Here is a 15,261-nt window from a genome sequence, read left to right as displayed (position 1 = left end):
CTGCTCCTCAACATCTCCAAAACAAAGGAGCTGGTGATCGACTTCAGGAAGAACAAAACGGACATCCAGCCTCTCACCATCAGTGGGACCTGTGTGGAGAGGGTCCCAGTGTTCAGGTTTCTGGGCATGGAGTTGGAGGACAAACTAACCTGGAGCACCAACACCAAGGAGCTGTTGAAGAAGGCACAGCAGAGACTGTACTTTCTGAGAATACTCAAGAAGAACTGTCTCCCCTCAGACCTACTGCAGACCTTCTGTCACTGCTCCATTGAGAGTGTGCTCACGTACAGTCTGTGTGTCTGGTACGGCAGAAGCACATCCACGGACATAAAGGCGCTCCAGAGGGCAGCAGAGAGAACCATAGGCTGCCCCCTCCCCACTATGGAACAGATTTACACTTCCAGGCTCCGCAAGAAAGTTTTGGACATTTTAAATGACTCTTCACACCCTGGCCATGGTCTCTTCCAGCTGCTGCCATCAGGCAAGAGATACAGAGCAATAAAAACCAGGACAAATTGCCTAAAAAACAGTTTTTACCCGATGGCAATCATGGCACTAAATTCAAAGGCATAAGAACTTCTGCTCTTGACACCACTTTGTTAAAAAAATGTAAATTCTATTGCGACACCTCCAGGCGCTGAAACCATCTTCTGATGTCTATTTATTTCTCATTTTGTACTATTTATTTCTTTCTTTTTTATGTATGTATGTACTGTATATGTATATTGTATATTATGTATATACACATAACCTGCATTTTAACTCGAGTCGAGCAAATCTCAATCTCGTAATCTGTTGATGACAATGACAAATCTTATCTTATCTTATTTAACCCTCTGCATATCAGTAGCCAAAACAAGCTGATACAACTTCAACTGAAGACAGAGCGACTGGTTCCCTTCCTCCTTCCCCCCTCCCTCTCTGCTCACCCACTCATTCACAGGATTCACAAGATACCTATAAAGAAATGTCGTCTGGACCTGAGTTTCTTAAATTTACAGATGGAATGAATCAACAGGGACGACTCCTTAGCACTCACGTAGCAGACCTCACTTCATTTAAGCCACCTGACTCTACCTTCCCAGAGGATCCATCACTCTGCATTCCTGAGGTATGAGGCCGGGGTCCAGATTTTATCTTTACACCCGTCTTACTCCAGAATGTGTCTGGCCCCCTGGCACTGCAAAACAGGACATTACCTGTCCGGATCACTACAAGAAAATTTACAAAAAACAGAAACATAAAATACAGCGGACCTAATTCAAACCTCAGACTGTTCCACTGCCTAAAGGAACCTCAGACTGAAGAACTTTTGGCCTCAATTCACTTAAACTAGCTCTTTTAAATACCAGATCTCTCTGTGCTAAAGCTCTATTAATTAATGATTTCATCACTGAGCATAATATCGATGTTATGTTTCTGACAGAAACATGGTTGAATGACAATAATGAACCAATCGTACTAATTGAGTCACCTCCTAACTACAATTTCTTAAGTGAGAATAGAAAACATAAAAAAAGAGGAGGTGTGGCTTCAATATTTAAGAATACCATAAATAGTAGTAAAATTTCCTTGGGTCATTTCACCTCTTTTCAGTACCTTGATACTCAAAAGAGGTTAAAGGCCACAAACAAACTTTGAGACTAACTTTATACAAAACTCCAACATACGTGGAAAATTTCTTTACTGACTTGAATGAGCTTCCATCTCTCATATGCATTGATTATGACTGTTTAATAATTGTCGGTGATTTCAACATTCATGTTGACAACCCCCACGACAGAGGGGCAAAAAAGCTTTCTATTATTTTAGAGAATTTTGGTCTAACACAACATGTCAAACAAGCAACACACACGTAAGCACACACACTGGACCTGGTTATCAGTAAGGGTGTGAATATTTCCAATGTCTCTGTAACTGATGTTGCCCTGTCGGATCATTTTGCTGTTATCGTTGAAAGTTCTTTATCCTTTAATCCACTTGGACAAACAGCAACCATCACAAAATGTTCTCACATAAAACACAGCAGAAACATTTAATCAAATGCTGTAATGACGTTGATAAGTTGGTAAATGATTTTCAGTCTAAAGTTTTAGATATCATTGATTCCGTTGCAACATTTAAAATGAAGGTTGTGTCTGGCAAAAAGAAATCTCCATGGAGAAATGCACAAACAGATCTGCAAGACAACTCTGCCGTAGGGCAGAATGAAAATGGCGTAAAACTCAACTTCACGTTCATTATGACATCTATAAAGAAAGACTATCACATAACACTAAAACATGCAAGGGAGGCTTTCTTTGCAGATGTCATAAACAAAAACATTAACAATGCTCAAGCTTTATTTGCAACAGTTGACAGGCTCACAAATCCTCTATGACACTACCACCTGAATTTCAATCTAATGCCACCTGCAACCAGTTTTCCAGCTTCTTTTCAGAGAAAATTAAAAAAAATCAGAGGATTAATCTGCACATCCACTATAAAGTCAGTACCAATGCTGTGCCCAAACAAAACAAATACAGGAAAAATGACCCAATTTTAACTACTTAAATATAAATCCCTACAGTAAATAATAAGTCAACTAAACTCAAGTTCCTGTTGTCTGGATGTCCTACCTACACATTTCTTTAAGAAAGTCCTGCCTGTTATTGCTACTGATCTGATCCAAATAGTAAACTCATCGCTCTCATCAGGTGTTTTCCCCAAGGCTTTGAAAACAGCAGTAATCAAACCACTTATAAAAAAGAACAATCTGGACAAATCACTAATGCAGAATTATAGGCCGATCTCCAACCTCCCATTCATCAGCAAAGTTATTGAGAAAGCTGTGTTTAAATAATTAAATAGCTTCCTAACGATAACCAACCTCTTTGACTACTTCCAGTCTGGTTTTCGTGCTCACCACAGCACAGAGACTGCCCTCGTAAAAGTGTTCAATGACATCCATATAAATACGGACTGTGGGAGAACCACAGTGCTGGTTCTGTTGGACCTCAGTGCAGCTTTTGACACTGTTGACCATGACATATTACTGAATCGACTGGAGAGTTGGGTCGGACTCTCAGGTCCAGTGCTTAACTGGTTTGAATATTTCATAAAAAACAGGGATTTCTTTGTTTCCATTGGAAACTTCTCATCAAAGAGGTTAAAGGTCACATGTGGTGTACCCTAAGTTTCAATCCTAGTACCACTCTTATTCAATATTTATATGCTCCCACTAGCTCAGGTCATAACAGAAAATAATATAACTATGCAGATGACACACAGCTCTACATTATGATGTCACCAGGTGACTCAGAACCCATCCAATCACTGATCAGATGCTTAGAACAGATAATGTGTGGATGTGCCAAAACTTTCTCCAGCTGAACAGAAACAAAATTGAAGTTATTATTTTTGGACCTAAAGAGGAACGATCTAGAGTTATAGATCTAGAGTCAATGCACAGCTTCAGTTATTACAACTAAAAACCAGCGATCAGGCCCGAAACCTGGGAGTAGTGATGGACTCTGACCTGAACCTCCAGAGCCACATAAAGACAGTTACAAAGTCGGCCTTTTATCACCTGAAGAACATTTCCAGGATTAAGGGACTAATGCCAAAGCGGCATCAATAACGTAACCCAGAGTTGCTAACACGAAGTTAGCTAGTCAGTTGTTTCATAGTAACAAATACTATAACTATGAAATGCCTTGCTGCTGAAATGTGCTATACAAATAAAATTTGATTTGATTTGAAAATAAATTTGATTTAGTATAAGAAAAGTACCGCTCACCGTTCTTTATGCAACTTCAAATGCCGAACAGTTGGAAGTTGTTGTATCTCCATCTGAGATCCTGGTCTTGCAGGTTTTGCATGTTTTACTCCATTTTTAGTTGGATATTTCATGATTGATGTACCCAAAATAAATTACTTGCAGGAGCATATCTGCTTTGAGCGTTTTTTTGTCTCTCGTTTTTTTCCCCTATTGTTATTGTAACACTACGATGTGAATTGAATCGGTGCTATCGTAGAATAAGAGGTCGTGGGTGGAGAAAGAGCAGAACACTGAGAGGGAATAGCGTAGCTGTCCAGACTTTTATTGAACCTCCATTTTTAACAGCACCGAACCCGTCCCAGGTACATCTCAATAAAATAACCCACAAAGAAGAAAGAAACGGCTCCTCTTAAAGGCACAGCACAATTCCTTAACTATAGATCAACTGTAGTAACTGATCTTGTATATAATCACATTAATTCAAAAGGAAAAAATAAATCATCTTACACTATTTTAAAATCCTGTTAATTTGATTCATTGTGCTGCAGCTTACCATATACGTACGGAAAAACAGAGGAACGGTCTGTGCTTGTTAATACAGAATGAGTGAAATTAATTAATGGGGCCACTTTATAAATAATGTGTTTTACATTTTTAACACTTTTAGTAAAATACCATGTCTTTTCAAGTAAACAGCTTCAAGTCAAGTCCCAAGTCAATGGTGTGAAAATCAAAGTCAAGTCCGAGTCTGAGCATTTTTTCAAGTCAAGTCTCAAGTCTTGATTTTAATGACTCGAGTCTGACTCGAGTCCCCACCTCTGCTGACTCCCGTCCTCTGTTTGCTGGGCCCATGCCTCTCTCCCCTGCTCCGCTCCCTCTGCCCCCTTACAGTCAGATAAACTAGTGCGGAAAAAATCCTAAAAATAAAGACTACTAGAGTAATGTGCGACAACGCGGCATGATGTCAGGCTTTATTTCTCCACTGCTCACGAAGAATGATCTGTTTATTGCTCTTTTAATTCTGCACAATAGACTTAGAAAAAGCGGGAGGGGGTGGGGGCAATATTTGGAGTGAATATAGCTGATAAAGCCTTCATGTAGTTGTGAAGCGCCTGGCGCTTACGTCACTATGACAACACAGCGACGAGTCGACGTCGACTTGACTATTATCATGATGTAGTCGACCTTAAAAAATATGAAGTCATTCAACCCCTAATTTGTTTCAGATACATGGTCTGTTCCTGCCTATTTAGGGCATTAGCGTTGTCGCTGTGATTCTATTTTGCTGCTCTGTTTTGAACCAGAGAAATCCACTTCCTGACCCCTATGTGAATTTTGCACGTCATCATGGTCACATGTCTGTAACCCAGCAATACATTTCAGGAGTTGATTGGAAATTCACTTATCTATTTATACAGATACACCTGCACATTTTCAAACTACATTATCAGTAGTGCAGTCCAACCCACAAAGCCTCAGTACCTATATACTGAGGGGTGCTCAATACGTCGATTGAGATCGACCGGTCGATCGCGGGAAGGTTTTGAGCCGATCTCTGCAGTAGGTAACAAACTGAACGCCACCCGGACGCTGAGACCAGCACTTCCTCTTCTGACAGGCTTATCAAAATATTCACAAAGATCCTAAACGTTTGTAGCTTCATTAAAGAATAATCATTTAAAAAATATCAACAAATCTGTTAAAATTAATAATCTCAGTAATTACTGTTTAACAAGGTGTTGTGCAATTCAGTGTGTTTCGGTTTCATTAACAAAAAAAAGGGGACTCAACGACCGACTGACTAGCAGAGCAGGAGTTTAAATTAGCTACTCAACCACCACTGTGTTCATGTGAGGCTTATTAATAATTGAGAAATAAAGATCAAGCCTGAAAACCTAATAGCGTAACAGACTTAATGTTATGTTTTTAATGTAATCTCTGGTTGACTTGCAGGGCGCAGGCGGTTGCCATGGCAACGACTGTGCTTAAACGACAGAGCGAGACGGAGAGTAAAAAGGTAGGAGTAGTTTTGAGTTGATCATCTGTTCGGGTTCTTTGTTTACCTTTGCTGTGACACATTAAAGCCGCTGTAGTTTCTGAACATTCAATAAACGACAAACTTGGATTAATTACCTCGTTCATTTGTGAGTATAAGTCATTCACAACAAACATCAAATAGAACAAATATATTTCATTAAGTTTTAACAAACAAATGGCTTCTACCGCGATAATTATGTGAAATTAAATTAATTATATCCCAAATTCAGAAGATTTGCCTTTACTTTTACAGAGCTCTTTGGTTCCTCCTATCAGTCTGTAGTTTCTCATATTGAGGTCATCAAACCAAAGTTCAGATCTACCATAACTGACTGGCACCTGCTGGCCTCAGGTTTGCAACCAGCTTCTGACTGAGAAACCAGTAACCTCCTCCCAGTGACAGGGTCTCACTGAGGAAGAAATTGCATTAGGTTTTCTATCACTTTATTATTTCTGCTATAACTAATTTATATTCGCATATAAAATAAGTCAATAGAGTTTAATTTACAATTTTATGTCTTCGTGTCATAAGGTAGATCTCAGCCGGCTGGTCAGAGAAAAAGTAGATCTTGGTCTCAAGAAGTTTGGCCACCCGGGGCGTGCTGTGGTGGCGGAGGGGTTAGCGCAACCCACATTCAGAGGCAACGTGGCCTCGACGCAGCTGTCGTGGGTTCGACTCCCGGACCCGACAACGTTTACCGCATGTCTTCCTCCCTCTCCTTCCCCCTTTCCTGTCAGCCTACTTTGAAAAAGGGACACTATAGCCCACAAAAAGACCCCTTGCGGGGCGATTAAAAAAAAAGAAAAAAAAAGAAGTTTGGGCACCTCTGCTATATAGGAACATTCCTATGGTCCTTTGTGTGGTCTCTGCAGCACAAAGGTACTTCACAAATGCATAGGAAATGAGAACTGTTTTTCAATGTACTGTAAAGAAGTTTCTTATGTTCTTTACTTCACAATTCCTGAAAAATGCAACCACAAACAAATAGGAAAAAGAAAGAATCTGTCTTCGAACAGTACTAAGGGCTTTGAGGAAGCAAAGAGTTTATCATCATCTGACCTTTACCCCTTTAAACAAACCAGGAAAATCTCAAGGAAACTTACAATACCAGAAGCATGTTTTGGTTTAACACTGTAGGAAGTCTTCTCCTTGGCTTGTCTGAAACACTCTTCTGCTGCTTTTAACCTGCAAAACACAAATTTTAGAGTGAAAATAAGTACAGAGATTAGCAAAATTATTCCTACTTATGAAGCCGTTTCAAATTTTTAACACTGAAACCACAAAGTTTAATGTTAATTGGGATTTTATGTGATACCCTAAAACAGGGGTGTCAAATTCTGGCCCGCGGGCCAAATTTGGCCCGCAGTGTAATTATATTTGGCCCGCGAGGCAATTTCAAATTAATATTAGAGCCGGCCCGCCGGTATTATACGGTGGTAACGCTGTGACGCCTCATTCACCGCTTATACTACAAATCCCATAATGCTCTGCTGTTTTTTGGCACGTTCCTCTGTGTCAGTAGCACTTATGGTAGCGGACATGGATGTATTAGGAAGGTGGTGATCCGTCTCCTTGTGCACTCCTTGGGTTGAAAGCCCCGGCACACCCTGCATCCCTGTGCCTCTCCCCCAAACCACACTGCGACCTCAAACTACAGCTGTCACCCTACCAAAAAATGGCAAAAAGAAAGAAAGAAAATAGAACTTTTCTGGACAGGTGGGAGACAGAATGTCTGTTTACATATGTATGTGAGCAACTTTTCTCCTCAATGAAGATGACGAAAACGTCTCACAGGAGACGTCTGACTGACGAACACCTTTGTTCGATAATGAAGGTTTCCTCAGCTCAAACCCTGAGCCCCGACATTGATGAACTGGCATCCAAAAAAAGATGCCAGGTATATGACTTGGCCGCATCAGTGTGTAGCAAAATGAGCAACAAATAAGTTTTCTATGCACCTTTTCTTGTTACTCCAAGGCCTGAATGGTTTATTCATAGTTTATTTAATGATTCATTCATAGTTATGTTATTTTATTTTCAAATTTATTAGTCTGTGTACAAAGCTAATTTTGACATTTACCTCAGAAAGGAGGCTTTCAATTTTTTTTAAAATTTTATTTAATATGCCATTTATATGTTTTATTATTATTAGCAAATCAATTTTGCATGCCTGCACTTTTAAGTTATATAAGCCTTGCTTGTTCAATATTTATTGTTAAATCAAAACTTGTTTGGGTCCATATTAAAAGATTCATTTGTTCAACCTTGGTCCGCGGCTTTGTTCAATTTAAAATTTTGGCCCACTGTGTATTTGAGTTTGACACCCCTGCCCTAAAACAAAGAAAGGCATGACTACCCAGTGGAAAGAAAAAATAGTGTCAAGTGCATTTTTATTAGGTAATTCAGTTTATTTATATAGCACCAATTCACAATTGTTGTCTCAAAGCACTTTACAAAAAAATAATTTCAGTGAATCACACATACATTCCAGTTGACCATACTAATCAAACAGTACAGTATGCTCAATCAATTATTTACATCCATCCATCCATCCATCCATCCATCTTCTTCCGCTTATCCGGGGTCGGGTCACAGGGGTAGCAGCTTCAGAAGGGAGGCCCAGACTTCCCTCTCCCCGGCCACTTCTTCCAGCTCTTCGGGGGAATCCCGAGGCGCTCCCAGGCCAGCCGAGAGACATAGTCCCTCCAGCGTGTCCTGGGTCTTCCCCGGGGCCTCCTCACGGTGGGACGTGCCCGGAATACCTCACCAGGGAGGCGTCCAGGAGGCATCCTGACCAGATGCCCGAGCCACCTCAACTGGCTCCTCTCGATGTGAAGGAGCAGCAGCTCTACTCTGAGTCCCTCCCGGATGACTGAGCTTCTCACCCTATCTCTAAGGGAGAGACCAGACACCCTACGGAGAAAACCCATTTTGGCCGCTTGTATCCGCGATCTCGTTCTTTCGGTCATGACCCAAAGCTCATGACCATAGATGAGGGTGGGAACGTAGATTGACCGGTAAATCGAGAGCTTCGCTTTTTGGCTCAGCTCTCTCCTCACCACGACGGACCGGTACAGCACCCGCTTGACGGCAGACGCTGCGCCAATCCGCCTGTTGATCTCCTGCTCCCTTCTTCCCCCATTTGTGAACAAGATCCCGAAATACTTGAACTCCTCCACTTGGGGCAGGACACCCCCCCTGACCCGGAGAAGGCACTCTACCCTTTTCCGGCTCAAGACCATGGCCTCGGATTTGGAGGCACTGATCCTCATCCCGGCCGCTTCATACTCGGCTGCGAACTGCTCCAGCGAGAGCTGCAGATCACGACCTGATGAAGCCATAAGGACCACATCGTCTGCAAAAAGCAGAGATGAGATCCTAAGGCCACCATATTGGATCCCCTCAACACCTTGGCTGCGCCTAGGAATTCTGTCCATGAAAGTGATGAACAGAATCAGTGACAAAGGGCAGCCCTGGTGGAGTCCAACTCTCACCGGAAACGAGCCCGACTTACTGCCGGAAATGCGGACCAGACTCTGACTCCAGTCATACAGGGACCTGACAGCCCGTATCAAAGGGCCCGGTACCCCATACTCCCGGAGAACCCTCCACCGGGCTCCCCGAGGGACACGGTCGAACGCTTTCTCCAAGTCCACAAAACACATGTAGACCAGTTGGGCGAACTCCCATGCACCCTCCAGGACCCTGTTCGTCCAGTGTTCCACGACCAGGACAAAAACCACACTGCTCTACCTGAATCCGAGGTTCGACTATCCGACGGACCCTCCTGTCCAGGACCACTGAATAGAACTTGCCAGGGAGGCTTAAGAGTGTGACCCCTCTATAATTGGAGAACACCCTCCGGTCCCCCTTTTTGAATAGGGGGACCACCACCCCAGTCTGCCAATCCAGGGGAACTGCCCCCGATGTCCATGCAATATTGCAGAGTCGCGTCAGCCAACACAACCCTACAACATCCAGAGCCTTAAGGAACTCCGGGCGGATCTCATCCACCCCCGGAGCCTTGCCACCAAGGAGCTTTTTAAGCACCTCGGCGACCTCGTCCCTAGAGATTGGAGAGCCCAACCCAGAATCCCCAGGCTCAGCTTCCCCAATGGAAGGCATGTTGGTGGGATTGAGGAGGTCTTTGAAGTACTCTGCCCACCGGCCCACGACGTCCCGAGTAGAGGTCAGCAGCACACCATCCCCACTATAAACAGTGTTGGTGCTGTACTGCTTGTCGCTGGGCAACACGGACTTCCAAAGATTTTCTATGGGGTTGAGATCTGGAGACTGGCTAGGCCACTCCAGGACCTTGAAATGTTTCTTACGAAGCCACTCCTTCGTTACCCGGGCGGTGTGTTTGGGATCATTGTCATGCTGAAAGACCCAGCCACGTTTCATCTTCAATGCCCTTGCTGATGGAAGGAGGTTTTCACTCAAAATTTTCGATACATGGCCCCATTCATTCTTTCCTTTACACAGATCAGTCGTCCTGGTCCCTTAGCAGAAAAACAGCCCCAAAGCATGATGTTTCCACCCCCATGCTTCACAGTACGTATGGTGTTCTTTGGATGCAACTCGGCATTCTCTCTCCTCCAAACACGACGAGTAGAGTTTGTACCAAAAAGTTCTATTTTGGTTTCAACTGACCATATGATATTCTCCCAGTCATCTTCTGGATCATCCAAATGCTCTCTAGCAAACTTGAGACGGACCTTGACATGTACTGGCTTAAGCAGGGGGACTCGTCTGGCACTGCAGGATTTGAGTCCCTGGCGGCGTAGTGTGTTACTGATGGTAGCCTTTGTTACTTTGGTCCCAGCTCTCTGCAGGTCATTCACTAGGTTCCCCCATGTGGTTCTGGGATTTTTGCTCACTGTTCTTGTGATCATTTTGACCCCACGGGGTGAGATCTTGCGTGGAGCCCCAGATCGAGGGAGATTATCATTGGTCTTGTATGTGTTCCATTTTCTAATAATTGATCCCACAGTTGATTTCTTCACACCAAGCTGTTTACCTATTGCAGATTCAGTCTTCCCAGCCTGGTGCAGGTCTATAATTTTGTTTCGGGTGTCCTTTGACAGCTCTCTAGTTTTGGCCATGGTGAAGTTTAGAGTGTGACTGTTTGAGGTTGTGGACAGGTGTCTTTTATACTGATAACGGGTTCAAACAGGTGCCATTACTACAGGTAACGAGTGGAGGACAGAGGAGCCAATTACAGAAGAAGTTACAGCTCTGTGAGAGCCAGAAATCTTGCTTGTTTGTAGCTGACCAAATACTTATTTTCCACCATATTTTGCAAATAAATTCTTTAAAAATCAGACAATGTGATTTTCTGGATTTTTTTTTTCTCCTTTTGTCTCTCATAGTTGAGGTACTGTATATCTATGATGAAAATTACAGGCCTCTCTCACCTTTTTAAGTGGGAGAACATGCACAATTGGTGGCTGACTAAATACTTTTTTGCCCCACTGTAGTTATTTCTGGTAGGTCTTTTGATACAGATATTTATCTAAAATACCGAATGGAGTAAATGTTGTAGCGCACGCCAAATGTTGGACAAGTGGATCTCATTCTACTACTAGAGAGGTAGAGAGGGCCCCCAACCTAGTGTGGTCTTATGGCCTAACCTTAACCCTACACTTAAGCATGTTAATACTGTTACTAGTTTCTCACTGGGTAAATGATTATACAGTATATAATCCGAAAAAGCAAATAAGAGAAACAATTATGTCTGATACAGTGGCCAGCTTATAATAAATATTTTTATTCCAGACCCACAATTTAAACAATGGCTAGAGAAAGGTTTAACAGCACTGTTAGTAGTCCTTAAAGATGGGCACTTTAAAAGTTTCCAGGAACTACAGTAAGAGTTTGCTCCAAGAACTCAAGATCATTTTAGAGACCTACAGTTAAGGGACTTTTATAACCAAAAAATTAAACATAAGACAGACCTCAACAATAATGGGATTATCAAAATGTGGATTGAATCCTATTAGAATAAAAACACACAGAACAGTATCTACTCTATATATACAGTGCCTTGCGAAAGTATTCACCCCCCTTGAACTTTTCAACCTTTTGCCGCTTTTCAGGGTTCAAACATAAAGATCTAAAATTGTCATTATTTTATGAAAAATGAACAAAAAGTGGGACCACAATCATGAGGTGGAACAACATTTACTGAATATTTTAAACTTTTTTAACAAATAAAAAACTGCAAAGTGGGGCGTTGTCAAGAAAACTGGCATGGGGTTGTGAGATCTTGCCAGGTATACGCAGAAAAGGTGCATAAGGGCCTGAGAGAAATAAAGCAATCTTGTGATTTGATTAAAATAATAATTAAGTTGAATATGTATGAATACAATTGGTAACATGTGTATAAGTAAATCACTAAATAACTTTCTGAAATGAATTTCCAAGTAATGATGTGTAATAGCAACAACAATGTGTATTATGTTTGATGATTTATAATAAGTAAGAAATGTGATTAATTCTTAATGAATATCAAAGTTGTGATGATTTGAAATCGATTCAAAAGGTTTTAATACAAGTTGAATGTGTCTAATGATTTGTAACAGCTAATAGTGAGTTATAGAAAAGAGAGGAAGTTATAATGTTAAAGTCAGCAGGATGGGTGAGGTCCTGCTGTCAGGAAATGTCGCAAGTTGGGGACCGGCGGGGCTTTCCAGAAAAAGAAAGCAGAAGTTCAAGAAAAAAATAGTAAATCAAGCTCGCCATACACACATATGGGTGTAAAAAGTATAAAAGAAGCCTGGAAAGAGGAAGCAACCGTTCTTAGTCCGCGGCGTTGGAGAAGAGACCACACGGAGAAGCAGATTGAGAAGACAGCAGAGGTCCGCAGCTCGGAACCACGGGAAAGTCAAGACTCCGCGCCGCCAAGAAGGGACAAGATCCTACTGCCCTAACCCTGGTTCCTGATTCGACCGTCGGTCCTGCCTCAACCCGAATATTGCAACAGACTTGGAGAAAAGACGAAGGTCCCGGAGGGATAAAGAGCTGGGTTTTCGAAGGATTTGGACCCGTTCTGCTTTGCTTCTATTCAAAGGAGGATTTTTCCCCACAAGGACAAAGACTCTGACCAAGGCTCCTGGATGTTCCTGTTGATAAAGATCCATTATCAACTGGGTGTGAGTTGAATTTGCTCCCTAAAAATCTATCTCAGAACTTGCGACATAGGTTAGGGAAAAGAGACAGGATAGTATGGTTATACATGTTGATTTTATTATACTGCTCTTAAATTATATACAATTGATTATTGATTTGTATGTCACATATCCCTGCTTAAGCTTGCTTAATAAATTTATTCTATAAAATTCTAATGAGGTTGGTGGACATCGGAATTAATTGAGTCATCTAATTATTTTTCAGTTCTTTTAATTGGGGTAAAACTAATGTACATGATTCTAGAAATTAGGAGGCTTCATAATTTCCTTTAGTGAGTGTAAATAATGACCCTGGGACTTATATCCAAGTCACTAAATTTAATCTAGCCTGTTCCAAGAGCGAGTTATATTTTAGGAAGCGAGCTACCGTTAACAGGAGTGGTTATTGGAATTATGCAGCTGCGAGGGCTACTCAGCTGACTGTTTCTTAACTGAAAAGGGTCGTAGCTTCTGGATTGGAGGTAGTTAGAGCTAGACGAATCGCTTTCGCCACCAGTTTGAATAGATTATCTCTTAAAGATCTCTCTTAGGGTAACATCCAGGTCTTAGAGATTTTCCGGACCTGTTAGACAGAGAACTGGTCAGTAGTCAGCCCAGGAGAGTTGTGAGGAATGGGCGGGGCTGGCTATTGCACAATAACAGACAGCGTGTAATATTATTTGGCCCCCTTGCGTTAATACTTTGTAGCGCCATCTTTTGCTGCGATTAAAGCTACAAGTCGCTTGGTTTTGTCTCTATCAGTTTTGCACATCGAGAGACTGAAATTCTTGCCCATTCTTTCTTGCAAACCAGCTGGAGCTCAGTGAGGTTGGATGGAGAGCGCTTGTGAACATCAGTTTTCAGCTCTTTCCACAGATTCTCAATTGAATTCAGGACTGAACTTGACTTGGCCATTCTAACACCTGGATACATTTATTTGTGAACCATTCCATTGTAGGTTTTGCTTTATGTTTGGGATCATTGTCTTGGAAGATAAATCTTCGTCCCATTCTCAGGTCTTTTGCAGACTCCAACAGGTTTTCTTCCAGAATGGTCCTGTATTTTGGCTCCATCCATCTTCCCATCAATTTTAACCATCTTCCCTGTCCCTGCAGATGAAAAGCAGGCCCAAACCATGATGATGCCACGACCATATTTGACAGTGGGGATGGTGTGTTTAGGGTGATTACCTATTTTGCTTTTTATGCCAAACATATCTTTTTGAATTGTGGCCAAAGATTTTGATTTTGGTTTCATCTGACCACAGCACCTTCTTCCACATGTTTGATGCGTCTCCCAGGTGGCTTGTGGCAAACTTTAAACGAGACTTTTTTTGGATATCTTTGAGAAATGTCTTTCTTCTTGTCGCTCTCCCATAAAGGCCAGATTTGTGCAGTGTACCACTGATTGTTGTCCTATGGACAGACTCTCCCACCTCAGCTGTAGATCTCTGCAGTTCATCCAGAGTTATCATGAGCCTCTTGACTGCATCTCTAATCAGTCTTCTACTTATTCAAGATGAAAGTTTAGAGGGCAGCAGGGTCTTGGTGTATTTGCTGTGGTCTGATACTCCTTCCATTTCAATATGATCACTTGCACAGTGCTCCTTGAGAGGTTTAAAGCTCTGGAAAGCTTATTGTATCCAAAACTTCTCCACAACAGTGTCTCGGACCTGCCTGGTGTGTTCCTTGGTCTTCATAATGCTCTCTGTGCTTTAAACACAACCCTGGGACCATCACAGAGCAGGTGCATTTATACGGGGACTTGATTACACACAGGTGGATTCTACTTATCAGTCATTTAGGACAACATTGGATCATTCAGAGATTTCACTGAACTTCTGGAGTGAGCTTGCTGCATTGAAAGTAAAGAGCCGAATAATATTGCACGCCCCACTTTTCAGTTTTTTATTTGTTAAAGTTTAAAATATTCAGTAAATTTCATTCCACCTCACGATTGTGTCTCACTTATTGTTCATTCTTAACAAAATAATAAAAATTTTAGATCTTTACGTTTGAAGCCTGAAAAGCGGGAAAAGGTTGAAAAGTTCAAGGGGGCCATATTTGTCAATGTCAAATTTATTTATATAGCACTTTAAAAACAGATGTAAAACTGCACCAAAGCGCTACACAAGAACGACAATAACACAAATTGATAAAAACAGTATACTTTCGCAAGGCACTGTATCTGTTAGAAAATACATCACTAACAAATTGGATATTAAAACAAAATGGGAAAGGACTTGGGAATTATACTAACAGAAGACGATTGGCTGAATATCTGGAAGGCCCAAA

General features: G+C 41.7%; 1 protein-coding gene across 2 annotated transcripts in view; it reads right to left on the bottom strand.

The window, feature by feature from the left end:
• Nucleotides 1-15,261, bottom strand: part of LOC102235952 (formin-2-like) — a 103,591-nt gene that overhangs the window by 24,933 nt on the left and 63,397 nt on the right. For both annotated transcript variants that reach the window (XM_023340739.1, XM_023340740.1), the window contains exon 18: nt 6,902-6,983. In XM_023340739.1, the coding sequence (XP_023196507.1) occupies nt 6,902-6,983 (82 nt within the window). The remainder of the gene's footprint in view (nt 1-6,901; nt 6,984-15,261) is intronic.

The sequence above is a fragment of the Xiphophorus maculatus genome, chromosome 10, assembly GCF_002775205.1.
Source record: "Xiphophorus maculatus strain JP 163 A chromosome 10, X_maculatus-5.0-male, whole genome shotgun sequence".
NCBI classification, from domain to species: domain Eukaryota; kingdom Metazoa; phylum Chordata; class Actinopteri; order Cyprinodontiformes; family Poeciliidae; genus Xiphophorus; species Xiphophorus maculatus.
This window is presented reverse-complemented; position numbering and strand designations above follow the sequence as displayed.